At 57.9% G+C, this 26,715-nt stretch overlaps 4 protein-coding genes across 8 annotated transcripts in view; 2 read left to right on the plus strand and 2 right to left on the minus strand.

Annotated features, from left to right (window-relative positions):
* Positions 1-7,734, plus strand: part of STX1A (syntaxin 1A) — a 75,228-nt gene extending 67,494 nt beyond the window's left edge. The window contains exons 7-10 of the mRNA XM_039562692.1: positions 1,678-1,751; positions 2,063-2,200; positions 3,880-3,990; positions 4,636-7,734. Of these exons, the coding sequence (XP_039418626.1) occupies positions 1,678-1,751; positions 2,063-2,200; positions 3,880-3,990; positions 4,636-4,713 (401 nt within the window). The 3' untranslated portion in view covers positions 4,714-7,734. The remainder of the gene's footprint in view (positions 1-1,677; positions 1,752-2,062; positions 2,201-3,879; positions 3,991-4,635) is intronic.
* BUD23 (BUD23 rRNA methyltransferase and ribosome maturation factor) overlaps positions 1-13,827 on the minus strand; it is an 18,725-nt gene extending 4,898 nt beyond the window's left edge. The window contains exons 1-13 of one of the 3 annotated variants that reach the window (XM_039562697.1): positions 13,717-13,827; positions 13,586-13,623; positions 13,193-13,288; positions 12,901-12,983; positions 12,714-12,810; positions 11,554-11,650; positions 11,111-11,161; positions 10,499-10,584; positions 10,236-10,281; positions 9,623-9,681; positions 8,511-8,600; positions 8,306-8,395; positions 8,019-8,162 (exon numbers count right to left, since the gene is read on the minus strand). In XM_039562697.1, the coding sequence (XP_039418631.1) occupies positions 8,341-8,395; positions 8,511-8,600; positions 9,623-9,681; positions 10,236-10,281; positions 10,499-10,584; positions 11,111-11,161; positions 11,554-11,650; positions 12,714-12,810; positions 12,901-12,983; positions 13,193-13,288; positions 13,586-13,623; positions 13,717-13,764 (846 nt within the window). In that variant the 5' untranslated portion in view covers positions 13,765-13,827 and the 3' untranslated portion in view covers positions 8,019-8,162; positions 8,306-8,340. Of the gene's footprint in view, positions 1-8,018; positions 8,396-8,510; positions 8,601-9,622; positions 9,682-10,235; positions 10,282-10,498; positions 10,585-11,110; positions 11,162-11,553; positions 11,651-12,713; positions 12,811-12,900; positions 12,984-13,192; positions 13,289-13,585; positions 13,624-13,716 lie in introns of those variants that run through there. The other 2 variants (XR_005603377.1, XM_039562696.1) reach the window with 2 other exon arrangements.
* A 41-nt stretch (positions 13,828-13,868) lies between these two features.
* Positions 13,869-16,371, plus strand: DNAJC30 (DnaJ heat shock protein family (Hsp40) member C30). Its single transcript, XM_039562698.1, has one exon. It carries the CDS (start codon positions 13,955-13,957, stop codon positions 14,579-14,581), a length of 627 nt encoding a protein of 208 aa, XP_039418632.1. The 5' UTR covers positions 13,869-13,954; the 3' UTR covers positions 14,582-16,371.
* A 5,991-nt stretch (positions 16,372-22,362) lies between these two features.
* On the minus strand, positions 22,363-25,884 carry VPS37D (VPS37D subunit of ESCRT-I). Of its 3 annotated transcripts, XM_039562694.1 has the most exons (5): positions 25,022-25,186; positions 24,001-24,172; positions 23,395-23,477; positions 23,102-23,251; positions 22,363-23,020 (listed from the first exon to the last, which is right to left on the minus strand). In XM_039562694.1, exons 1-5 carry the CDS (start codon positions 25,142-25,144, stop codon positions 22,748-22,750), a joined length of 801 nt encoding a protein of 266 aa, XP_039418628.1. In that variant the 5' UTR covers positions 25,145-25,186; the 3' UTR covers positions 22,363-22,747. The 3 variants fall into 3 exon arrangements, with proteins under 3 accessions (XP_039418628.1, XP_039418629.1, XP_039418627.1); XM_039562695.1 differs by lacking the exon at positions 25,022-25,186 and adding an exon at positions 25,828-25,884 and having other exon boundaries at positions 22,363-23,251; XM_039562693.1 differs by having other exon boundaries at positions 22,363-23,251.
* Between the last annotated feature and the right edge of the window lie 831 nt (positions 25,885-26,715).

Consider the following 26,715-nt stretch of genomic DNA (forward strand, 5'->3'; position numbering starts at 1 on the left):
CTTTGCTCTCATCCTTCCCCTCAATGCAGCTTTTACCAGCCCTGTGCTCTGCATCAGGGGAATGAGGCAACAAGAAGGATAGGATGGGAACGTGTATCCTGCATCCCACCCCACCTCTGCCCATGAGAGACATGGCATCTCCTGGAGCTGATCGCACTGCTTGCCCTTCAGGACTGCCTTGAGGGCTGGCATTTGGCAGAGCAAGTAGTTCTCCATGGACAGCACCTGGCATACTCCTCCTTATCACTGGGCCAGTGACTGATGAGAGCTGGGCACATCAACAGGAGGGTTTGTAAGTTTGTGCTGCTTGGTGCCTTGTCCCTTCCTGGGAGCAGGGCAGTGTCAGCCCAGAGCGAGGAACCAACAGGCAAGAAAGGTGGCAAGGGGGTGTCATGGGTCATCCTTGGTGGGAGTGATGCTCTGTCACCCTAAAACATGTAACAGTGTCTGGAAAAGGGCTGTGGCCTCTTCTCAGAGCTGGGGAAGGTGGGGAGGGTGATTGATCCTGAGGTCCGTGAGCACGCAGATGGCAAAGCTCAGGCCTCACATGCATCTGTGAACTCTCACGGGGCACAGACAGGGCTCAAGCTGGTTTTGTGACTCAAAACAGCAGCTTCTCAGGGCTTCAGGGTCACTACCAGGTCATAGTTGTCTAGACCAGCCTCACACAGAACTCCAACCTCTGCCCATGGGTCTGGGAGCTGTGATCCGCTCTGCTCCATTCCCCTACTCTAAGGTGCCCTGCATTCATCCTGGAGGTCCCTTTCAGTACCACTGGCTGCAGGCAGCATGTCACAGGGGAGTATCTACAGACCCCAGCCCTGCCCTGCAGGTTTTGGTTTCATCAAGCTTGGTGGAGTCACTTCATTAGCTGTTCCTGCCTGACTGCCCCGTTTGCACTAGTGGGTGTCACTTGCCCTGTTCAGGTGACCTGCTCACCCTCCCCATCCCACGGGGCAGCCCCAGTGCCCTGCCCAGCATCTCCATCTATTTGGCTGTAATTCCACATGTCCCACATGGCTGCTAGCCCAAAGAATACACTGCAGTTAATGCAGGGATCAGTGTCACCCATGGAGTGATCAGCATCTGTCTCCACTGTATGCAGTGGGTAAGGGAAGGAAAAGAACCACGTGCTGTGGGTGAATTGCTTCCAGAGGAGCCATGGGGCTGGAGGTCCCCAGAGGTTTTGCCACAGGGGGAAGGACAGAGCCTGGCTTCTGTCACACAGCAGCAGGGTTAAACTTGGGCAGTCCAGCTGAGCCCAGTGTCCTCAAGGTGTTAAACTGGCTGGGACAGGGTTTGACAAGAATATGCCTGCTTGTGGCTTGTTGCCCATCCCTCCTCTTTCACAGCCACCATGGATGCTGGTGGCTGCTGGTCCCTTAGCACTGCTCCCTGCCCTGCACGAGCAGTCAGTTTGTCCAGGAGGGACAGATGGATGTTCCTGTGTGAGCTGGGCCAAGCTGGCAGCTTGATGCCCTTAAAATGAGAGGTGTCAGAGCCAGGCTGTGGGAGGGCAGTCCCTCAAACTGCCCTGTATGCTCTTGGGGCTGAAAGCTTTGCTCTGTTCCACTCATGGGAAAAATACCATGAAGCCAGCAGAGCCCTGTGGTGGGGCTGTGGGACCCATGATGGGGACAGGGGGCTCCTGGCTAACCTCTTGTTGTGTTGTTGCAGCTGGCAGGACCACCACCAGTGAGGAGCTGGAGGACATGCTGGAGAGCGGCAACCCGGCCATCTTCTCCTCTGGGGTAAGCACTGGCACAAGCTGCAGCTGAGCCAGCCCCCTCAGCCCAGGGGATGGGCTGGTGGACGTGCTGCCACAGTGGCCTCAGTACGCCAGTAATGAACACAGCCCATGCAGGAGGGGGGCCTAGGGGCTCAGGTCTGGCCCGAGGATGCTGTTGGAGCAGTCTGCATCCCAGCATCCTGCTGCAAACTAGCTGCCTTGGGGTGGTTGGAAGGGCTCTGTAGCTCTTGCTCATCCCTCTCTTAGTGCCCCCAATTCCAGTGTCAGAGCTGGGGCTGAGCAGGGTGCTCAGTGGCCTTATTTTCTTTGCAGATCATCATGGATTCAAACATCACCAAGCAGGCACTGAATGAGATTGAGACACGGCACAGTGAGATCATCAAACTGGAGAACAGCATCCGAGAGCTGCACGACATGTTCATGGACATGGCCATGCTGGTGGAGAGCCAGGTGGGGTAATGGTGCAGCCCAGGGGCTCACCTGAAGGGCTTGGAGGGAAATGGGGCTCCCTGTGGTGGGTGGGGAAGCTGGAGAGCAGTGCTCCCCTGCCTGGGTGGGTGCTGAGAGGAAAAACCACATCTAGGACCAGCATGGCTCCTAGTGGGGCTGAACTGGGCTCCCCAGGGCTGGAACCACCTGCCTGGCACCCCAGAGCTGGCGTGCTGTGTGTGTGGGGTGGGAGGTTCAGTGAGGGGCTCAGAAGGAGGGCAGTGGGTGGCTGCCATGCAGGGGGAGATTTCTTCATCTTTCCTGGAGCACCAGGCCCAGGTGGGTGAGCTCGGGGTGCCCCCTTGGCTGTGCTGCCAGCCCACGGCACCAGTCCCTTCAGCTAGGCACGTGCTCTTGTGTCTTTGCTCACCCCCCTTCTTGCCCGCCATGCTGCCATGGCCCGAGGAGACGTCGGTGGCAGGTAAAGGCCCACTGGCTGAGACCCGTGGTGCTGCATGCTCTGCTTTGCATGGCTGCTCCTGCATGGCTGCCGCTCGCGTGGCGCTGGGATGGCCGCTGGCAGGACGGCAAGGGTCACTGGGGCACAGTGGCGTTGGTGGCCTGTCCTGTCTGCCATGGGGGACATATGCCGGGAATTCATGATTCCCTGCCCCACTCTAAGGGCTGGATGGTGCCAGCACCCTTGTCCTGTGGGTGAGAAGCTCAGAGCTGCTGGGAACAAAGGGGTGCTGGGCAGGCAGCAGTGCTGGCAGCTCTGCTCTGCTCCAGGCATGGCACAGGCGGGGAGAAGCAGCAGCAGCTTTACGCAGGACAGGGAGCAGCTGGTGGGGCTCAGTGCTCAGCACCCCTGGGCCTCAAGGTTTGTCCTCCCTGTGCTCTCCAGCATTAGGTTGAGAAATGGGCATTGCAGAGTTGCTAGCTATCAGCCCATGGCTCTGTGGCCCCAATTCCCTCCATGCCATGCAGGAGGACACAGGGCTTCAAACCTCCCATTCCTGCCAACCCTGTCCAGCTGCTGCAGGACTTGGTTGTTTCCCTACTTGGTCAGGATGGGGCCAAAGGAGGTGAACAAGGCTGGAGGAGCTCACCCCAAACCATGTCCCCACACCCACAGGAGCCCCCACTCACAACCTTCCCCTGCAGCAGGGGCAGAGGTCCCTGCAGGGCCCTGCAATCTCAGCTGGCCTTTCTCTGGACCCTCCTGCCTTCAGTGTGGTGCTTGTGTGGATCGGAGCAGTGGTCCCTGGTCCCTGCATGTGCATGGTTTCGTGAGCATCCCACGTGGTGCTACTGGTGCTGTCCTTGCTCCCTGCCATGCCTTTGGTTTCAGCAACACGTGGTGTGGTGCTGGTGTAGATCCAGTTGTGGCTTTGATGTCACCTGAGATATTGGACAGGTCAGTGCCAGGACCAGGCTGGAGACTCCCTTGTCTCTCACCCTTGCTTGTCTCCCTGCTGGGATGTTCACAGAGATCCTCTGAGATGGGGCATGCAGTCCAGAGTTTGCACGCCAGGGCACCCCAGGAAACACCCAGTGCCCACAGGCAGCTGTGATAGTGCTTTTCTCCATGCAGGGCTGCTGGGCAGGGCAGCATCCACCCGGAGCCAGAGAGCAGCGGAGCAGGAAGGAGCTCACATGTGCACGCGTGCGGGCGCGTGGGCTGTTTCCTCCTTCTGCAGGGAGAAATGATTGACCGCATTGAGTACAACGTGGAGCACTCGGTGGACTATGTGGAGCGGGCTGTGTCCGACACCAAAAAAGCCGTGAAGTACCAGAGCAAAGCCAGACGGGTGAGTCACGGCTCTGGCTGGGGCCCATCTGCCCTGCCTGCACTGCTGACACCTCCATCCCAGGGGCAGGGCCCGGCTGGCACTCTGCCTGCTCCAGGCAGCCTGGCACAACTTTGCAGGTGCCCGGGGACCACATTACCCCACACCACTGGGACCAGGCCACAACCTGAGGGTTGCACAGCTGAGGCAGAGCTCCCAGCACAGACTGTGTGAAAGCTGACAATGAGCCGTAGGGCAGGGGTGCTGCTTGGGGGGAGGAAAAGGGACAAAGTGAACCCCCGGACCAGGCAAGCTGTGAGAGCCACGTCCCTTGCAAAAAAAGGTAGGGAAAGATCATGGGCCAGCTCAGACCCTGAGCACAGTGCCAGGTGCCTGTCCTGCTTCCAACATCTGGTCCCGTATCAGCTTGGGGACCTGAGGGCCACCAGCTCAGCTCTGCCAACCCAGGGCTGAAGCAGGAGCAGGGGTGCCCATCCCTGCCCAGGACTGCCAGAGCCCTTCTGGCTTCCAAGGTGCTGCTCAGAGCCCACCACGGGCAAAGGGGAACAGGACAGACTGCCGTTCCAAGCTCCTGGGTCCATCCTTCCCCAACACTCACCATGCTCCCTCCCCTCTCTCCCTACTGCTGCTGGGACACCTGAGCAGAAGAAGATCATGATCATAATCTGCTGTGTGATCCTGGGCATCGTCATCGCCTCCACCTTCGGCGGCATTTTCGGCTAGACTCACCCCACAGGACTGTTTGTGTGCGATGGATGGAGCCGCGCGTGCCATGGGGCTGCAGCCACACCGGAGCAACCCACGCAGCCCCGGAGCCTCCCAGCAGCATTTCAGTTTCTAATGCATGGTTGTTTGTGACGCTGTGTGTGCGGTGCGGTGCGTCTGTGTGGAGGGAGCTCCGGCCCTGGGGCGCAGGTGGGGGACAGGTGATGGGCGCAAGGGGGACCCTGGGGGGGAACCCAAGCTCTCATCACTGCTCCAGGCTGGGTGGCTGGCTGGGACCAGGTGGGGAACAGAAATGCCCTTGGGCACTGCTGCTCCTCCTGTGATGGGCAGTCTGTTAGTGACAGCTGAGAAGGAGGAGGGACCGATGATGGGTGTTAGGGGTCCTTGGGAGTATGATGCCCAGTCAACTTCCCCAGCTTGCCCATCACCTTGAACTCTCATGTCTGTCAGCTGCATCTATGCTTGCAAACACCTTCCCTTGGGCTGCTTCTCTTCGGGGCCTTTCCCCAGGGGTGTGCTCTGCCCAGCCCTGCCTGGCCAGTGACTGTGTCTGGCTCTGGGGCTCCATCCTGCCATTCTTCCGGTGGCAGGGCTGCCCCCTCCCTACATGAGCCCTCACCCCAGTAGGGTGTCAAGGGCTGGACATGCCACTGCAGGTGGTGGGTGCCTGATGGAGCAGTGTGGAATAAGGAGCTGCTGCTTGGGGCCATCACAGTTGCCTGGGGACAGGAATACGGCACGTGTGGGCCAGTGCTGCTCCTGGATGCTGGCCTGACAGGGCAGGATGGCATGGGTAGTCTTAAGGCCAGCAAATTTCACTGGCTGCTCACCCTGCAACACAGCCTCATCACTGTGCTCTCAGCCCTGGCACATGGTGGTCCTGGCTCCTGTTGCCCACCGCGGTTTGGGGCTGTTGCTGATGTCCACAGCCCCTGGCAGCACTCACCTGCAAGCAGGGCTGCTCCAGACTTGCTTTTCCATACTCGTGGCTGGGGGCTGGAGGCAGTTGGGCTTTCTCCTGTTGTGGTCCCAGAAGCAGCCCTTGCTGCATCCAGCCCCCTGCAAACAAGGAGTAGAAACCTTCCTCCTGTATCCAACCCGGTCCTGAACAGGCCACTGCCTGACTGCCTCTTCCACGTCCTGGCACCCTGCTGCTGCTGGTACAGTGCCCTTCTGCCCAGCCATCCAGTGAGGCACCTGCTCTCAGTGGGGTGCCGTGGGACAACCTGGGTGCCCTGTGTCCTCTGCTATGCCTGTGACATGGATGCAGCTGCCGTGGGGTCCAAGCCCACTGGCAGCTCAGGGGGGTTCAGTGCTGTCACTGCCTGTTTCCCTTGGGCTGGGGACAAGGCTCTGCCCCCACCTTCCTCTGGAGACCCCAGGGCTCTGGCTGGCCTGTGCACATGCCAAAGCAGCACAGAGGAGTCCCAAGGTAGGCCAGGCTCGCTGCCACACTGGGACAGGGGCTGGCTGTCAGCCCAGGTGCTGGTAGTAGAAAAGGGACACTTGATGGCAGCCAGTATTCCAGTCTCAGGCAGCATCACCTCCCAGCTCCCACCAGCACCAGGGCAAGGCTGCTCCACAAGCTGGCATGGTGCTGTGATTCAGGGCACTTGGCTGTGTGTGGTGCCCCTGGGTGCAGGGGAAAGACAATGGCTGCAGCCACAGAGTGCTGCCTCCCCCAGGGCCAGCCCTGCCCAGCAGCAGCCCTGACACAGATCCTTCTCTGCCGAGGTTTCCCCCAGACAGCCCCTTGTTGCATGCAGCTGCCCTTGGGAAGAGGGTCCAGCCTGGTTCCCTGCACTGCCCAGTCCAAGCACCTCAGGGTGCGGCCATGGGAACAACCAAAGCCCCCTTCTTTCACAGTCCCACACCAACCGATGTGAGTTCCAGCACTGCAGCCTATGTGCACTGAAGGGCTTGGGGCACCAGGACCATGCAGGCAAGGTTTCTGCTCCAGAGGGACATCTGGCTGCAGGAAAAGGGAGTGACCATGCTCCTGTCAGCAGGTCCCTGCCACTGCTGTCCATGCTCACTCTGCCAGGCCAGTAAGAGCCCCAGGGCCCCTCCAGGAAGCAATAACACTGGGAAGGCAGGAAAACCCTCCTCCCGGGCTCCTGCCCTGCAGCCATGCCCACTGCTAGCACAAGGTGACTATTTTTTCTTCCAAGCAGCAGCTTTAGTGGCACAAGCTCACCTGACATCAGGGCTGTGGCATCCCTGTCAAGGCACAAGACCAGGAACAGCACTTAGGGGGATTCTTGGCTCTTGCTCCTTGTTGGCACCACCACTGCCAGCAGCCCCCACAGCAGCAGGGGTCGGATGGGGCTAGTCAGGACCACTGGCACTTTGCTGGGATCCTGTGGGCAGCAGCGGTGCTGGGGTCAAGAACCAAGGGAGATGAGGAGCAGGCTACCACTGCTGTCCCACAGGCAGGCTCACACTGTCCTCGCTGTGAGGGGAAGGTGTTTTGGTGCAATAATTACCCCTGCACTACGGGAAGCCCCACTGAGTTCCTTTTTACCTACCTGTCATTGCATGTACAGACCAAATCACCAAGTGTGGTTGTGCTTTGGGAAGACGTTTCACCTTTTCTTTCCAGCCCCCAACCTACACCTGCTTGTCCTTTGGGTTCCACCACCTCTGTTCCAAGTGCCACCCACCCTCCCCGTGACGGGAGCCTGTTGATGCAGTATTCCATGAGCAGTGTGGGGCACGCACAGCTTGCACTTGAACTGGGGATTGGGTTTTTTTGTAATTAATGTACTTGAAGGCTTTCCGAGCCCCCCGTGGAGTTCTACTGTTGCTGTACTGTGAGCTAAGTGTCCTTGTTTTCTATGTGGATCTTGACCCTGGCTTGCTCTGTCTCACTGGGCTGGATAACACTGTATGTTGCCTCTCTCCTCCTTCCCTCTTTCCCTCCCTGCTACCATCCCTTTCTTCTCCCAAGGCTTTGGGTGCAAAACAGCTTCCCATTTTGTGGAATTTTTATGTAGAATAAACATTTGTAACTGTAAAGCTCTGGGTGGCACCTCTCCTTGCTTCAAGGGAAGGGAGGTAGGGCTGATCCAGTCAGCCCCAGCACCCTGGAAGCCCTAAAGCAAACGGTAGGCTTGGCACCAAGCACCGACAGGAGCAAATGGCTATTGGAATAACACTTGTACCAGGAGCAACTTTGTCCTCATGGATCCACTTTGATAGTGTGGATCCTCTGCAGGCAGAGGGGAAGCTGGCAGGGAATGAGGTACCATATTCCCCTCTCAGTACTCCCAGTGCCAAGGGCAGGACGCAGGAGATGAGCAAACACTTCCAACTCTTTGACTCTTTAGTGAGGAACTGGGTATCATGTCCTGGCTTACCTGGAGCTCAGCTGGCTCACTGCACTCGGGAAGGTAAGGCAAGGGATGGCACTGCAGACACCCAAGCGGCCAGAGCACTGTCTGCACCTTCACCAGGGAAACAGGACCGGAAGCTTTGCTGTTTGGCAGCACCTGAGCCAGTTTGCACCTTCAAGAGCCACAATGACCAGTCCCAGCAAGTGCCCAGGCATGGGGTGCCATCCACAGGAGGGCTCGCTGGAGGCACTCACATGCCACCTTCCATGCCAGCAGTGTCCAGAGCAATTCAGAAGTGAGGACGGCGCTTCCGACCCGTGTATTTTGTATCTGCTCGCACCTCCCTGGGGGAAAAGCAGGGAACAGCTCAGCACCACCTGCAGGTCATGCTGGGAGGGGAAGGGAGCAGGTTTGTGGCAGGTGACAGCAGGCCAGACCAGCCTCTGAGGCAGGACTCACTTGCCCTGGCGTCTTCTACGCTCCTTCTTCTCCAGGATCCAGTCCCGGCTTTTCTTTACAGACTTGCCCTTGACATTTCTGAATCGTGTCCTATGGGGAAAGTGGACAGCAGCTGGAGAGGAACTTAGGTGTGGGGACACATCTCTGCCCTGGAGGATTGTCACCCAGAACTGGGTCACAAAAGTAGCAAGTTTCCCTCCCACCACCCCTAGACAAGAGGCTCAGCTAGCACTGGGACATGTAGCCAAACTCCAGACACACTGGAGGAGGTTGATTCCAGCCCTGGCTTGGAGCTGAGGGATCCTGACCTATGAACTGCAGCAGTCCAGCACACCCCCATGCCATACCCCGTGTCACACCAGCAGCATGCTGCACTCTGGGAATTCAGGGGATTATAGGCTCATGCTCAACCACCTTCCCCTTGTCTGCTCTACTTCAAACAAGGCAGACAAAGTCAGGCTTCCTAAAAAGTTCCCAGCTCTGCTACTGCCCTCCAAGACCAGATACCCCTTAGACTAAGCAGAGAACAGCAATGTAAGAGGCAGGAAAACATGGCAGCCACAAGCTCCTAGCAGCCACGACAACTTTCCTCTGGTTTTTGTTCTCTGTCTCTCCCACTGGCTGCAAGAGGGGGCTCCTGCCTGCACCACTGCCATGGGAAGAGACCTGGCCAGCAGTAGAAACCCCCCAGGCCACAGCTAAGCAGAGCTGAGCAAAGACCTGGACAGGAGGAAAAAGGGAAGGCCAGGACTCAGGCACAGCAGCCTGCTTCCATGCCTCTATCATGAGCCCTGAAGACATTCCCTCTCCCACACTGCTGGCCCCAGCTGGAGAGCCCAGTGCTGGACAGAAAGCACACCTGATTGACTGCTCAGGTGCAGCCCTAGGGTAAGCACCTACAACCCCATGGAAGAGCCCTGGGATAGTCTTGTTCCCTGTGTCCAGGCCCTTGGGAAGATAAAGCAGTTCTCCTCTGGGCTGCTAAGAGTCCTCCCTGTCCTTCCCCTCCCATTGCTTCTCCCACAGCAGCACTGTGGTCCCCAGTAAAACCCAGCCCTCAAAGCCCCCCCTCCTTGCTGGGGAGAACCTGCAGCCTCACCCCCATGTGATACCTCTCATTGGTGAACTTTGCCTGGTGCGGCTCTTCATTGGCACACTCGGTACCAAGGCCCTGGAAAGCAAAATTGGGAAGTTGTCTTCTCCTCTGGACCAGGCACAGCTATTAGTCAGCCCATCAAAACTAAGAGGAATGCAGGGATCTGCAAGGGGAAGGACCAGAGCAGGAACAAACTGGTCTTCCAGAAATCATGGCAAAAAAAGTAGATGCCAGAGGAATGGCTTTAAAAAGGGCAGGGTTAGATTGGATACTGGAAGAAATTCTTCCCTGGAAGGGTGGTGAGGCCCTGGCACAGGTTGCCCAGAGAAGCTGCAGCTGCCGCATTCCTCGAAGTTTTCAAGGCCAGGCTAGACAGGGCTTAGAGCAACCTGGTGTAGTGGAAGGTGTCCCTGCCCATGGTGGGGGGTGGAACAAGCTGAGCTTTAAGGTCCCTTCCAACCCAAACCAGTCTGTGATTCTATGAGAGCAGGGCTTGGTGACTGGCAGAAAATGTGTAAATAAAGTCACATCTGCACTCACAGAGCTGTTTGGCCCTCACAATGCTCACAGCTCTTCCATATCACCCAGCAGCCAGGACAGCAGCTCTGCTGCCTCATGGAGGTTCTCACCTTTGGTAACGTGCCTGATGTCCCAACAAAGAGACAGAGGAAGAACCTGAAAGAACAAGAATAAGGAGCATGAACCTGGGACTCAGCATGTGAGTCTCAGTCCCCAGGCAAGACTGAGATGGTCTATAGCAGAGTCAGATCTAAGCTGTAACCTCTCTCCAGGACTGTATAATGGGAGAGAGAACAGCTCAGGGGAAAAAAAAAAAAAAATCACTGCTAAACCCAGGCCTCACCCCAAACACACACAGAGATCCAGCACTCACTTCTTGGCTTTGGCGCTGTTGGGGTAATCAACCACCATTCCCCCTGTAAATCCAGCTCTCATGGCTTGGGCTGTGATGAGCTCTAGCTGGGAAAAGCAGCAGGTGCAAAAGTTAATTAGCACTCATCCCCCAGGAAAGCCCAAGAGACCTCTGGGAGGACCACAGCTGACTGCGCATTCCCAAGGTGGACTGGTCCTCCTCCTGCTAAGCTCTGCACCTATTTCCTGATTCTGCAGTACCATCCAGACACCAATTCCCTGCTCCTCAGTCTAGCCTGGGCTGGCACAGCAGATTCTCTAGGAGAGGGATACTGGGCTGGATTTTCCAGCCCTGAGTTACAGTACAGTGCTGATGACTACAGCCAGTCTTCAAACCCCAATTCACACTGTGTCCTGCCACTTTAATTTTAAGGCTCAGCCCAAGACAATCTATGAAACAACAGAAATTGCACCGAGTATCCTCCTTACAGGTTATTTCATTTGGCTTTTGAAGAGCTTTACAACTGGCAATCAGGACAGAGACTTGATGTGGAAGAACACGATGCATTCAGAGCCCCAAACAGCATATGATTTCTCTTTCTGTACCCCTTCCTGACTGATTGATGGGCTGTACCTGCTCTGCGTTCTCGGGGTACAACTGCAGCACAGCTCGGGATCCTCGGGCCTGCAGGGAATAAACCTGGTGACACCTTGTCTCAGTGCAGGTAACCTCTCTGGTCACCCCATCCCAGCCCCAGACGAGCTCCCTCCTCCCCAAAACCTCCAGGACAAGGCTCCCAGGAGAGCTGCTCAGCCCACAGAGCCAGCGAGGCACAGGGGGAACACCAGGGATCACAGAATCATGGAACTGTTAAGTTTGGAAAAGACCACCAAGACCCATCAAGTCCAACCTTGATGAAAAGCAGCACCAGGCAAGAAGGTAGGCAAGTGGGTGCTCCTGCCAGTTCTGCTTCAGAGCAGCATTTACTTAAACTTAAAACTTGAAGTATCTTGCTAAAAAGCACCAGCAAAGACATAAGAGCAGCAGAGGCCTGGCTGGTAGAGGGTGGCACTTACCAGGGCAGTGTAAAGAGTGGAGAAGAATCTGTAGAGGCGTTTTGGGGGGCTGTGTGATTTCTTGTCAGCATTACAGAGCCACTGCACTGCGGAAATACTGAGAAGGAAAATAAGACCCCCAGGACACTTGAGTCATTGGTTCCTTCACAGAACTTGCCACCTCCCTTTGAGCTGAATTCCAGTACTAAGCATGTGCTGGGCCTCAGAGAAATTATTTCATTTCCTCTGTGTAGCTTTGCCTTCTGTTTTACAGTTACACAAACTCCTCTGGAGATGCACTATGCCAAAACTCAACGAGGTGCATAAGTTAAAGGACAAAAGCATCACCAGGCATTCCCTTTAGTCGAAGTGCTCAAATCATAGAATGACAGAATGGTTTGGGTTGGAAGGGACCTTAAAGCTCAGCTTGTTCCACCCCCTGCCATGGGCAGGAACACCTCCCACTAGACCAGTTTGCTCCAAGCCCTGTCCAGCCTAGCCTTGGACACTTCCAGGAATGAGGCAGCCGCAGCTGCGCTGGGCAACCTGTGCCAGGGTCTCACCACCCTCCCAGGGAAGAATTTCTTCTGTGTATCTCACCTAAATTTTCCCCCTTTCAGCTTGAACCCATTCCTAGTCCAATCACTACAGTTCCTGGCAAGAATTCAAGAGCTCAGCTGTGTCCCTTGCCTGGCCAAGCAGGTATTCCCAATGAGCAATCTAAAACACAGCTTTTGGCTCAGCAATGGACAGTCCCTGCATCTTCCCATGTGTTCTCTAAGCAGGAAAGTCCTTCTGTCCCCTTCATCCCAAAACCAACCATCAAATCCTTGATCCAGGGACTGACCTTTCTAAGCAATGACACATACTCTGGTCTCCTCCTTGGTGCAGGTCTCAGCCATCCTGACAATACTCCCAATTTCATTATATTTTCTTCAACAAAATTCCTAGCTCACCAGCACAAAAGGACAAACATCCCTTGGGAAACAGCTGTCACAAGCTGTTCCTACCATCCACAATTCTGGAGGTTTGGCTTGAAGTGATGGAGCCAAGTTGCACAGAGCAAAGAGAGTGGCTGACACGGCCAGTTCCTTCTCACCTGTGATTTACCAGATGTGCACCATGTGTACTGTGCAGTTCTGTGGGGAATCAGGAAAGCTCAGTTAAATGCACAGACTCACCTGATACACCCATCAAATGTGCCAGGCCTGAAGGGAATGCCATGACCCACATCTGCAAGGAGAAGGTCTCCTTCCACCTCCCTCTCCACAGCCACATCTGCACAGAACAGAACACATCTCAGGCAACCAACTCCCACCTTTGGGGTCTCTGAGGCGATGTGGGGGTCTCAGGGGAGGTTGTGCTCACCCAGCATGGCAGGGCTGATGTCCATGCCAATCCAGTAGTGACCCTCCTCAGAGATGTAATCCCCGCTCAGCCCTGAGCCGCAGCTAGAAGGAGGAAGGGGGAAAGTGCTGGGATCATGGGGCTGGTCTGAGGCTGCTGCTGGCCAGACACAACCAACGTTACAGCAGCCTGTCCCTCTTCTTCAGCCCACAAGAGACACTGGCGCTGTGGGACCTGGCTGCCCCCTCGCCCTGTGCATCCCTCCAGCCCCAGATGCTCCATGTGCCATGGAACCGGGCAAAGCCCCGCTCACCCCACGTCCAGGAGGAGGCACGGACGGTCCTCGGGCAGCCCCAGCAACTCCACAGCGCGCTCCGACATCTGCGACTGGATCTCCACCACCCGGGAGCTGAGGCACAGGCAGAGCGTGGGCGATGGGCGGACACCCCCACAGTGCTAGATTTGAACCCACACCGCCTCACGGCAGCATCTAACCCTCTCCACTCCACTCCCCGCCGCTGCCACATGTCGGGGCCGCACCGCCCAGGCCTCGCGGCAGGGCCCCCGCTACTCCCACTAGGATCCAGGACAGACCGCCCCCATCCCCGGTGGGTCCCCCCAATGCCCGCCCCATGACGAGACCCCTCCCCGTCCCACTACAGGCCGCGCTCGGCCCTGCAGTTCCGCAGCGCTGGTCCCGCCGTACTTCTGTGTATACTTCCGCGCCTCAGCCTCATCGTAGAACTGTAACGAGAGAGCAGCGGGGGTGGTGAGCCCCAGGACCTCAAGGAGGGGCCGCCCCAGAGAAGCCTGGTTCCCCTCCATCGCCCCGCTCACCAGCTCGGGAGGCCCGCGGTGCTCGGGCCGGCGGCCGCTGCCCGCCATCCTGACGCCCCCACCTCACGCGGCTTCCGAACGTCACTGCTTGGCGACCGCGCCGCCGCCTGAGGTCGCCGCCCAGTCAGCCACGTATCTGCAGACGTTCCTTGTCTGCGCCGCAGCTCCCGCTGCTGCCCGGCGTCGCTGCTCCGCGCCGCGGCGTACGGCATGGCGCCGGGCGGGCGCTGAGGCCCCGATGGAGCTGGCGGCACTCGGGCGGCTGCGGCGGCTCCTCCCCGCGGCTCCGCGGCCCGGCTGCGCCCCGCCACCGTCCCGGGCCGCGCAGACGGGCGGTGCTGGAGCTCCGCGGCCGCGCCGCGATCTCTACGAGGTGCTGGGTGTCCCGTCCACGGCGACGGCGGCGCAGATCAAGACGGCGTACTACGAGCAGTCGTTCCGGTACCACCCCGACCGCAACGCCGGCAGTGCGGCCGCGGCCGCGCGCTTCGCCGCCGTCAGCGAGGCTTACCGGGTGCTGGGCAGCGCCGCTCTGCGCCGCAAGTACGACCGCGGGCTCCTGAGCGCCGAGGAGCTGCGCGACGCACCCCGGCCCTCGGGCCGCCCTCCCGCCGCTGCCTCGCCGCCGCCCCGCGCCCCCGCTGCCCGCCCGGGGCCCGTCCCGCCAGCCTTCGACTTCGACGCCTTCTACCGCGCGCACTACGGGGAGCAGCTGCAGCGGGAGCAGCTGCTGCGGGCGCGGCGGGAGCAGCTGCGCCTCCGGCGGGAGGAGGCCGCGGCACAGGGACGCCTTAGGGCCCTCTCCGATCTCTCGATCGGGCTCCTCTTCTTCCTGAGTGTTGCCATCCTCTACGGCCTCAAGTGACAGCGGGGCCGCGGCGGGATTGGGCAGCCCCCGGAGCGCCCACCCTGCTCCACAGTGTCACCAGGGAGCTTGGCAGCGGGCTGGGAGTGTGCCCTGCACACGCTGTTGGCAGTACCCTGTATCTGCTGCTCAGGCTGTGACATTTCACTCTGCCGGTGTGACCTTCAGGGATGGTGTATGACCAGCAGGCTCCATAGCCAGCTGGCCCCTCTGCTAGCATGACCTTCAGACACAGAGTGCCCCTGGCTGGCACAGGATGTGACCTCTGGATACCCTCTGTGCACTCTGGTCCACAGGCTAGGCTAGGCTGTACTGTGCCACCAGCATGACCTTGCAGAAGTGGTGCAGGAGCTTTGCGGGTTCTGATGTGTCCCCTCAGCAATACCACTTGCAGACACAATGCCTGACAAGTAAACATGGTTCCTGGACTCTGGACTGGGATGTGTCCCCTCTTTTGGCACAGCCCCAGGTGCCTCTTGTGAGCCGCAGCTGAGATTAAAGGCTGTCAGAGGTGGTGTGTGCTGTGTGTGTTCAGGGCTATGCTCATTCATGCTCAGATGTGGCTCTAGTTTCTGCTGATCCAGACCTGCCACCTCTGTGCTATCACACCTGCTGGTAATACATCTCTAGAGAGTTTTTGATGTCCAAACTGCATCACCCTGCTCAGGGTGGCGGGTACAGAAGTCTTAGATTCAGACTTGAAAAATGAAACCCAAGCCCATGGTGCCTCATGTCCTGATCAGTGTGTGACATTGCCTGGAGGTGGAGGCAAAACACTTTGGTGTCTGAAGTCCTCTGTCCTGTCTAGGGCCTTCCAGAAACTTTACACAAGTCCCTGCCTCCGAGGCTTTTGGCCATGATGCACCTGTGAGCGCCGAGTACTATTTCCTGTGTTTTACATGTATCTGAGCATCATTTGCACAAGTTTATTTGCCTGTTTTAATACTGAAATGTTTTAAGAACTAAAGATTGTTTTTTTCAGAAACTTTTCTCTCTCCTTGGGTGACGGTTCACCTGTGCTATGTCACTGCTACCTGGAGGGAGAGAAGCTTCATGGCAGTGGCCTGAGAGTGCCAAAGACTGTGCATCACTGGGTTTGCTGTCAGGGGGGTGAGCAGGAGCCCAGCCCTTGTTACGTCGTGACCCAGACCCTGGGTTGTGTTTTGTCCCAGCACAAGAATGTTAAAAGTGAAAGCCCTGTGTTTTCCACTGCAGAGTTCTGTGATCCTGGTGGGAGCCTGAGGCAGTGGCACGGCAGGGACCACTGTTTCTGCTGGTTGTGCAGGATTGCTCTCTGCTTGCTCTCAAAAGCCTTGTGCCACTTCCAGCTGCACGCTAGAGGCTGCTGCATGCTTGGAGTAAATTCAGCCCATGGGCAGAGAGCTTTCCAGCATCCTTGCTGGATGCCAGTCTATCCCTTTACCTGGCACTACAGCACTGAAATGTCATCATGGGAGAAACAGGAGCCCTGTGTTCGCTGGCTACAGAGGGAAAGTCTCTGTGGCTCTGGCACTTGCTGATGCATTTTTCATGCTTATCTTCATTCTGTAAACAAAATCACTCGAAAGATCAGAGGTAGCTTTTTTGGCAGAATTTGGCAGGAAACATTACTTCCCAGGCTGGAAAACCTAGTGATGTCTGTGGGAAGCAGTGGGCACTAGGGAGCATTTCTCTAGCTCCTACCCAAACAGGTGGTTTGGGCAGTTCCTGCTACTGGTTCTTCATTTTCAGGTCTCCGTGATGTATCTTGAAGATTAAAGACATCCAGCCATAAATTGGTGACAAAATGACACATTTTTCTTTTGGTGGGCCTGGGTGGTAAATATTCCTTGCACTTGCTGGAAAACAGGGACAGGCAGGTGTTTCACATCCTGACTTCAGCCAGTGAAGAAGAGGGTGGGGAGGGAGGTTCTGTCTCCCTTGCTGGGAAGGGTGGGCATGCAGCCTGCAGTCAGCAGGGCAGGGTGGCCTCTCTGGACCACCATGGCCTTCCCTGCTACTGCTGGAGGTCCTGTTCTGTGCTTGCCTGACACCTGGGGGTGGCTGTGCACTGGTAACATGCTCTGCACTCACCTACTGCCTGGTCAGAGGAGGGTGCCCTAAAACTTTCCAGTGTCACCTTTGCCTTAGTCAGGTCCGACTGCTCCTTTGCTCTGGGAAGGATTTCAGGAGCTTGGGTAGAAAGGCTGGAGCTGGTCCAAATGCCTACCAGCTCTCAGCATACCACTGTTCTGCCTCTTTTTCTCCTTGTGTCAACAGTGTCATTGCATTCTTTTTGTTCCCCAGTTGTTTCCTGATGGAGAGGTGCCAGGAGCAACTGGGTTTCATGTTGCTTTCCTTTAGCCAGGTGAGCACAGCCTGTGTAGATGCCAGGGGCTGATGGTGACAGGAGTGTGAGGTGGCAGGGGCTGTGAGCTGTACAAGGCTGGAAGATCAGCAGTGGGTGCAGCTCAGTAATTCCCTGTGGCCTTGACTGTATTACATCTTGGGAACCAGGATGCATCCTTGGGGATACTGACACACAGAGGGTTGTTCCTGTGAGAACAGGAGCCCACCTTCCTGCAGCTGGGGCAAGGCAGCCACTGGCAGGGATTATAGCAGGGAACAGTTTATACTCCCAAATCCTTTTCCTCCTTTGAGGATGTATCCAGTCCCTACAACACAGATCTCAGTAACAGACTGCAGTAGCAGCTGTCCACAGCCCCTCCAGGCCCGTGCCCTTGGAGGGGAGGTGAGGTGGCAGTTTCAGCTGGGGATGTCACCATGAGCATCCTGAGGCTTTTGCTGGGAGGAGTGTGATGTTCACAATAGGGATTTCTTCCTCCTCAATCTCAAGCCCACTGGGACCATTTTTACACATACTCTAGCACACCCTACCCCTCACTTCCTCGCTCTGTGGCTCCGCATTTCACCTGCCTGCAAGTGATGTATTGTATCCATATTAGATACGCTATTGGATCCATATGGATTCACTCTCTTACCCGGGCATCAGGTTTTGCCCGCTCTGTGTCACCAAAAGGAACTGTCTGAGGGTGAGTTGCTGGTGGGGCCTCAGCCATCACTCCATGCCAACCCATCCAGGCCTGGACTGCTCTACCCTGCACCTTCACCCCAGGGATTATTCTGGGTTCTTTGGTGTTGCTTATTCCCACCCTTGAATCACTGACAACAGACATTAAAGGGAAGCACCAAAATCTGAGCTAACAGCCACTTGGTAATTTGATGCTGTGACAAACTAAGGAAATCTAAGGCTCCACGGAAACTTAGACAAGCTGGATGAAGCCTGATGGCCCTGGTGCTGAGGCTTTGCAAGCTCAGTGCAGACCCCACTCCCCACCCCTTCTTCTGGGCTGATGTCCCCATAACTGCAGGTTTGGGGTGCTGAGCTGCTCCCCTCAGCTGGTGGGTGCTGCAGCCTGGAAGTGCGGGGTCTCAGTGCCTCATCAGGGCCTCCTCCTGGAGTAGCTGGCCTCTTTGGAAAGGAAGGGGTTAAACCTGTCTGTCGGCAGATCTTTGACTGTGCCAGCTGGGCTGGGGACATGAGGGGCAGGAACAGGGAGCTGCAGGCTGGGGGAGCAGAGTCCAGCAGTAAGGGGTGGCCATCAGCCTCCACCCCCCAAAAGGGGCTAGTCTGGCAGGGATGGGGGTGAAGGGACAGCCCCTGGGACAGCTGCAGCCCTCACCTGTGTGGGCAGAACTCTGCACCCCAGTCCTGCTGATGGTGGTTCTGTCCTCCCAGGTAAGGGCTGCTACAGCTGGCAGCACCCGAGGATGGGGGGGCAGCTCCCCCTCCCTTCAGCAGCATCCCCTTTGGCCACTCCTTAGTTAATAGAGTTAATTGTTAATAGACTTCCCTCAACAGTCCCAGTGCCTGCTCTGGGGGCCCCAGCTGGGGCACACTGGCAGCCCCTTCCTGGCTGCCCCAGTTCAGGTCTGTACCCCTTTTGCACCCCATTGCCTGGGGGTTATGGCTCAGGGGATTTCCCGGGGAGGTGGGGAGCACCCCTCTTCTCCCAGCTGTTCTGGCCTTTCTGGACTGGGGGCTGCTCCTTATCCAGCCTGGCATTCACAGAGCCAGTGATGGGGGGGCACCCTCAGCTCCCTGCCCAGGTTTGGCTGTACACCAGCTGGTGGAGGGGCTGGGCTGGGCCCAGGCTGCTGCCTGCTCCAGCAGATGTGAATGCAGGTGCATACCCAGTGGCAACCCCTCCTCCTCCTCAGAGTGAGCAGGAGCACCTTTACCCTCCTTGACTCCATTCTGCAGGGCAGGGACAGGCAGGGAGAGCCACTGTGCAGGCAGGAGGGGCAGAGGGAGTCACCCTGGCTGCTGTCAGCTTCTTCCTGTGAGCCAGTGTCCCTGCCTGTGCTGTGCAGAACCTTGTCCCCAGTCCCAGCTGGCCTATAAGGGCCCGGGGCTGCTGGTGGCAGTGGGCAGGCAGAGACCCCTCAGTCTCCACAGATATGGGGTGCACCAGGGTGCACAGACAACCCCTGCCAGGATCGCTACAATTGGGGTGTCCTAGGGCCAGCTAGTATGTGCTCCAAACTGGACAGGACCAGCTGCAGGATGGGAGGAACTGCCCCAGGGCAGGGGCTCACCTGGCTTGGCAGCTTCCCAAAGGACCCCAAGGTTTCCCACCCTAAAGTGGGGTGTTGATCAGCCCAGCAGGACCATGGGGTGGCCAGGGCCTGCCCAGTGCTTCCTGAACAGGCCGGGTGCCTTGGGTGCTGCAGGGCTCCTATGGTCCGACAGGCAGACCATGGCAGCACAGCTTACCTTGGTGCTTAGACTGTCACTTTTGGTGCTGCAACTCTCATAGGACACACTCACCTTCCCCAGGCTGCAGAGGTAGCTGCTCACCCTGAGAGTCCACACTCAAGGGGCCACTGGGGTGACTCTGTACCTGCATGGGGCCAGGGAAGTTTGTCCTGGAGCTGGTGACAGACCCACACAGCCTGGGGCTGCCCAGCCCTGGGGAGCCATGCAAGACAGGCACTGCCTGGGGAGACACACTGGTGGGGCCTGGCTAGTTTTTGGGTGGCTTGTGTCATGGTTTGACACTGGCCAAATGCCAAGTACTCATGAAAATGGTTCACTTGCCAGAGGAGAAGGGAAAAAATTAACAAAGGGCTCATAAGTTGAGATGAGGACTGGGAGAAAACACTCTAAGGGCAAAACAGGTTAAAATTTAAAGGTATAAAGTAATTTTATTATTAACAGAGTCAGAGGAGGATAATGAGAAGTAAAATAAGCCTTTAAAACACCTTCCCCCCAGCCCCTTCCTCTTATCCACCGAGGTGCCAGGAGACAGGGCATGGGGATTTTGGTCAGTTCGTCACTTGAGATCTTCTGTTCGCTCAGGGAGAAGAGTTTTTCCTCTGCTGTGCCGTGGGGTCCCTCCCACAGGAGACAGTTGTCCGTGAACTTCTCCAGCGTGGCTCCAATCTCACGAGCAGCAATCCTGCCAATATTGCTGCAATGTGAGTCCCTCCCACAGACAGTCTTTCCGAGACTGCTGCCATGTGGATCACTTGTCCATGGGGTGCAGTCTTTTAAGGACAGGCTGCTCTAGTTTGGAAGCAATGGCCCTCTCTCTCCATTCGGGTCTCCCACTGGATCACAGCTTTCTCCGGCATCCACCCGCTCCAGCATCAGTACTTCTCTCACGGGCTGCGAGTGGATCTCTGCATCCCCTGTGGACCTCATGGGCTGCAGGGGACAGTCTACTTTACCACAGTCCTCACCACGGCCTGCAGAGGAATCTCAGCTCCAGCACTTGGAGCACCTCCTTCCCCCCTGACCTTGGTGCTGCCATGTTGTTTTCCCTCACATGTTCTCACTTCCTCCTCTTCTCTGGACTAGAAGAAAAACTGCTGTTCCTAGGTACTATTGCCAACAAGTTCCACCAATTCAAAGACTCTTACAGCATCCCGCAGCGCCGAGTGGTTGATTTCGTCTGGGTTCCGTGTCGGAGAATCTCTCGCCGCGTTTTCGCTGCTGGCCAGGCAGCCCTGCTGCCCCTGCGGGCACTGGCGGCCGCCGCAGCGCTGGTGCTGTTCAACGCCTCTCCTCATGCAGGCACCAGGAAGGAGAAGCCGCCACCACCAGCCCTGGCCTCCTGCCCGCAGCGTGGCTGGCCAGGGGCGAGCAGGCAGGCGAGGCTTGCTGTGGACCGCACCGAGATGGCAGCGGCCGCAGCGCCTCGCTCTGCGCTGGGAAGGCCCCGCTGGCGGCGCCTCGCCAGCCCTGGAATCAACTGGGCGTGCGCTGTTTTGGTTTTCTTCTTAAATGTGTCATCCCAGAGGCGTTACCAACCTCTCTGATGGGGCCAGCAGCATGTCCATCTTCAGAGCCATCAGAGACTGGCTCTGTTGGACATGGTGGAAGCTTCTAGCAGCTTCTCACAGAAGCCACTTCTGTGGCCCTCCCCCACTACCAAAAAAACCAGGCCATGCCAAATCAACACAGCTTGGCTCCTCGTGCACTGTCCCATGCCTCAGTGCTGTGCCTGGTCCCCTGTGGCAGGGCAGTGACAGCCCACCAGTGTTGCCTCTGGCTGGGGCTCAGCCCAGGCAGGTGCCTGGCTGCGGACTCCAACGCACATGATAAGCACAGAGCCTGACTGGCAATCAGGCCCTTTGTTGCCAGGCTGAGCCCAAAGTGGGACTTAGGAAAGCAGCAGGTGCTTTATGAAACTCCAGATATTCCAGTGACTACCATCTCCTCACATGCCAATAAAGTCACAGTGGCTGGTCCCCTATTTATCCTAGTTTTAAACTTGCTTTAACTAGTAATACTGGAATATTGGCCATAAATGAGGGCTGAAGTTTGGCATAAGGCCAGGTAGCCTCAGTGGGGGAGGATGATCAGACAGTGCAAGCTAATGACCTTTATTTTGGGGTGTTTTGTAGCCTGAGCTAGGGCTTTTTGTTGCTTGGGATGATTTCCAGTCTACATACCAGTGACAAGATGCAAGTTCGGCAGGCAACTGGGAAAGAGGAAAAGAATTACACAGGGTCTGAGAGCACAAGAAGAGTCTGATACCAACCCAAAAGCTAAAAACAGCACAATGGATATGCCACAGCAGGGAATAAGCACCCCAGGATTCCCAGGGGTGCCCAGGAGGCTGCAGCTGGAGGAACCAGGCTGTTCATCAGGAACCATCCCTGGGGGATGGGGAGCACCACCCCCTGGACTTACCATCCATTGTGTGATACTAAGGGAAGGAACAGAAGAGCCTGGGATAAAACACGTGAGAGCTCAGGCCTCCTGTCCCTTTTTCCAGTGAGGGCTGGAGAATGGGGGAGGTGGATAAGGAATGACAAAGGGCACAATGGCCTCTGAGGTTGTGAGAAGGGTGGACACAAGTGCAGGCTGATGTGACCAGTGGCTGCCAAGCCACGAGCAAGCCCAGCTGGCCACAGGGTATAACCCTCCATGGGATGAGGGCTTTGCTGCTGGCATGAGGCATCTCTGGGCACCTCATGAGCCTTCCCCATGTGCAGGGCCAAACTGGTCCCTGGTACATCTCTTGAGGGAAACACACACTCATGGCAGGCTCTGTACCCCTTGCAGGAGCTCTCAATTTCCCCAGGGAAGTGATGGCCTAAGCCAAGTATGAATTAAAGGTCTGGGGGCTCCTCAGGCTGGAGGGCCCTCCTTGGCTGCCAGTCACCTCCAAGCCTGGCAAGTGCCTCCTGGTAACCCTTTCCTCCCTGCTTGTCCCATGCTGCTGTTCACAGCCAGAGCCAAGGGGCAGAGCATGGAAAGAGCACACACAGAGCATGGAAAGAGCCTTTATTTAGGAAGCATTTGGCACCCAGTGCTCCTGTGCTCTTTTCCCTGCTGTCTCTCCCAGCTAAGCCCACTGACATCCCTACAAGCCACCCACCCCCACCTCCTGTCACTGTTCCTCTTGCTGTGGATGCAGAGACCTCCCCCCAGCAGTTCCCCAAATGCAGGACCCCCTACCCAGCCATGGCACCTGCCCCAACCAAGTACCTCCATCCCTCTGTGAGCACCCACCCATGTGCCTGCCCCACAGACCCCACAGCCCTTTGGAGCTGTGCCTACACCACCCACCACCCCTCATGTTCCCTGCCCATGTGTTCCTGCACGAGGCCTGTGGAGGCACAGGAGCAGGGACATCCCACATCCCTGCCCTGCTACCGGTGCGGAGGCTCCTGCTTCTGGTGTTGCAGCTGCTGCTGCCCACGGCCGGGCTGGGGACTGAGCAGGGGGATGTGTCCAACAAGGCGTAGGGGAGAGCCCAGGCTGGGAATTTCGGAGCAGGGAGATGCTGGCTGTTGTCCCAGAGCTGGAAGATGGTGCTTGGGAGGTGCAGCTGGCACAGGAAAGGGCACAACAGCCTCCGAGGGGATGAGGAAGGCAGGCACAAAGCCGTAGGAGAGATCAAAGGCTTTGGGGGCTATTCCACACTGCAATGGGGCAAGGTGGGCTAGTGCCAGGCTAGCTGGGGTACCTGGGCACCCCACAGGGCCCACAGGGTTCCTGCCCACCTGGTCCTTCTGCACCTGATCCTTCTGCAGTAGCTCCTGCAGTTTCTCCAGCTGCGTCCGGCAGACGTGGGAGTGTGTGCGGCTCTGGCAGAAGGACTCCAGAAAGGACTCGAGGGGCAGGTCCTGGGCCAGGAACTGCTTTATCTGTACCTGTGGGATGGGCAGTGGGACCAGAAGGAGCACCCCCTGGACCCTGGACACTTCTTCAGGCCCTGGCATATGGGAGGGCATGGAGACCAGTCCGTGGTCCTGGTGAGGAAGGGACAACAGCACAGGGGGCTCAGCTAACTCACCTCTGACTCTGCTTCAGAGGCATCAAGCTTGGCTTGGAGCTGGTCCAGGGCACTCTGTGGGCTCCACTTCTCCAGATAAGCCTCTGTGTGTCAGAAGGGGATGGAGCTGCCAACCTTCCCCTGGATGCCCCCACTGCTAGGGTTGCTCTTTCCCATCCCCAAGCATCCGCTCCCCCACTTCCTTGAACTCAAACACCCCCAAACACATCCCTGGAGCCACCTGCACACCATGGCTTCCATCCCACCCTGGCACAGGTTGCCCAGAGAAGCTGTGGATGACTCATCCTTGTAATTGCTCAGGCCCAGGTTGGACTGGGCTTGGAGCAACCTGGTTTAGGGGAAGGTGTCTCTCCCCTCAGCAAAGGGTGGAATGAGATGATCTTTAAGGTGCCTTCCAACCCAAATGGTTCTGTGATTCTATGACTGGTCCCAGCTAAGGATTTGCTATGTCACAGGGAGCATCATCCCCCACCACTCCTGATCATGGCTGGACCATTTCCCTGGGGTAGGTCCAAGGATACTGAGCCCACCTGGACCCTCATATTAACAGGGGTTGCTCTGGGTGTGCCAGGCTCTGCCCCAGCCCATAGGCTGCACTCCACTCACCCAGGCGCTGCTGCTTGTCCCAACATGCCTCTCGGATCTCCTGCAGCTCCTGGTACTTGATGGCCAGGGAAGCCTTCCCATCCTCCAGCCGTGGGCGCAGGGACAGATTCACCCTGGCCTGGGTGCAGTTTGAAGCCAAACACATTTCCCGCTCCAGCTGCAGACTCTGGAACTGTGGGAATGGGATGGGAGCCGTGTGTGTCAGCAATGAGAAATGGGCAGAAACAGTCAGATCCAGCACCTTGCTGGGCAGGGATCCATATCCATCGGAGGGTGAGCCCTCTTTTTCTGCACTGTCTCCATCCCTCTGCTTTGCCTGGAAAGGGGGTGCATCCCGGGGGAATGCAACGGCTGGAGCCGGGCCATGCAAGGTGGCTCAACCTGACCGTGGCAAACCTCAGCGCCGGCTGCCCAGCCCCTCTGCAGGGAAAGGGCTTGGCAGAGGACATGGATGTCACGGAAGGGACAGCACCCTCCCCTCGATGCGCACACACCGTCTGCACTCGGGGACACCTAGGGAAGACGCTGAAATCGGGCCGAGAGCGATTCCAGAATAACCTGCGCCCGTTTCTGCAGCGGAGCCGGGAAAGCGCGGAGCTCATCCCGGCTGCGGAAAACGAGAGCAGGCTGGAGGGCGGGCGAAGGGCCGGGGCCTCACCAGATCTCGGGGATGCGGGGGCAGCGGATGGGGTTTGGTGGCCCTGGGTTTGGTGGCCCGCGGCTTCAGCACCGGGAGCCCCGCGCAGCCGCGGTCGGGACGCCCGAGCGGAGGTTCCCCCGCCCCGCCGGTGGACTCTGCGGCTCCTCCAGAGCCCTCGGGATTACGGGCGTCAAGATAAGGGCAGCGGGCGACGGAGCCGGTGCCATCGGAGAATACCCGGCCCCGCAGCGCCAGTTCCCGGGGCGCGGGCGGCTCCACCTTGCGCAGCGGGACAGCCCCAGAGGAGCGAGTGCCGCACGGCTTGACCCTGCCGGCTGCGGGGCTCGGTCCCTCCCGGCCCCCCGGCCCCCGCGGCCGTACCTTCCTGCTGAGGCGGGCGGCGCGCTGCAGTCGCGGCTCGTCCTGCAGCAGGGCCCGGAGCTGCGCCGTGCTGAGTGCCCCGAGGCGGCGCGGGGAGCCGGGCGGCGCCGCGGGCCGGGACATGGGCCGGGGCCGGGATTGGGATCGGGATCGGGATCGGGACCGGGACCCCCCGCCCCCGCCGCCGGGAGCCGCGCGCGCCGCCTCGCGCCCGTCGCCCCCGCCGGTCTTAAAGGAGCCGCAGCGGAGCACGAAGCGCTCCCGGTCCGCAGCGCACCGCGCCGCCCCTGGCCGGGGGACACAGGCGCTGCTCCCGCTCCGCGCACCCTGCTCACCCCGAACCCTCTGGGAGCACCCTGCTCCCCGCTGTGCGCAACCTTCACCCGCTGTGCGCGCCCTGCACCCCGCTGCGCGCATCCTGCATCCCGCTCTGTGCATTCTGCACCCTCTGTGCACACCCTGGACCCCGCTGTGCAGCCCGCAGCCCCCGCCTGCCGCCACCACGGCTTCACCCGTCGCTGCCCGGTGCCGCCCTGTGACAGCCTGGTGCCCTGTTGCCCACTGGCTCAGGAGGGCTGGGAGCCGTGGGGCACCCTCTCGCTGGGGCACCCGGGCACTGCGGCACCCTGGCACTGCGGCTCTTTGCGGGCTTCTTCGCCCCCTGAGGAAGGCAGAAGCGCTGCCCCACTGGGACCAGGAACTGCTGCCACAGGGTCACCAAACATTTGCAAGGATTCAGAAACCTAGAAGAAAAATTCCAGGACCCTCCCTAACAGCCATGTCTCCTTGCTCTACCAGCTTCTCACCCTGGCACAGGAGAGCTGCTCTTCCAGCCAACGCAAATCCATCCTGGAGCTGCTCTGTGCATCCCCTCCCTATGCTGTGATGCACATTCCAAGGCAGGCACAGGCTGTACGTGGAAGTCCCGCCAGTCCTTCGTGCTCTGTGCTGGGGGGCTCAGTGCCTGGTGCTGGAGGCTCTCAGTGGGGCAAGTACAGCCCCGAGAGATGCTTCCAGCAGGAGTAGCCCTGAGCTCACTTTTTCCTCAGACATTCCCAGGTGCAGGTGTCCCCCCCACTTTGCAGTGCTGAGGGCCGTTCCCTGGAGCAGTGTCAGGCTCTTTCTGTCTCAGACATCCTCCACTGCTCATTTCTCTCAGCATTTTCTAATTTCTCAAACTTCTCTGGATGGCTCCCAGCACCTATTGGACTCTGCAGCTGGTGGGCCAGGGATGGGTTTTTCCTGAGCTGTTGGTCCTGGAAGTGAAACTCATGGCTGTTACTGTGCTGCTACAGGACAAAACAAGACAGGGTTTATGAATACCAAAGTGCTTCTCTGGCAGTCTGTCCTAGCAGTACTGGAACGATCATGGGACAAAGATGTTAGGGACCCTGGTCCTGCAGCCTCACAGCATTAGCTCTGTCTGGACTTTTCCTGGCAAAGGTTCATCTAAATCTAATCCATCAGAAACTTGGATATGGTGGTCCCATTACTGTAATTAGGTCTGCCCTCATTAGGGTTTCCTAATTCAAGTGGAGAATTCCTAATTTCTAATACTTAGCCTACTTCTCCTTTGCTTCCATTTAAGTTCATTGCTTCATGATCACAGCAGACAGATCTACTGATGGCTTTGAAATCCTGTTTCTACAGGATCAAAGCATGACAGTACAGACATCCAGGCAGCACAGGCAACA

The sequence above is a fragment of the Corvus cornix genome, chromosome 19, assembly GCF_000738735.6.
Source record: "Corvus cornix cornix isolate S_Up_H32 chromosome 19, ASM73873v5, whole genome shotgun sequence".
Lineage (NCBI taxonomy): Eukaryota > Metazoa > Chordata > Aves > Passeriformes > Corvidae > Corvus > Corvus cornix.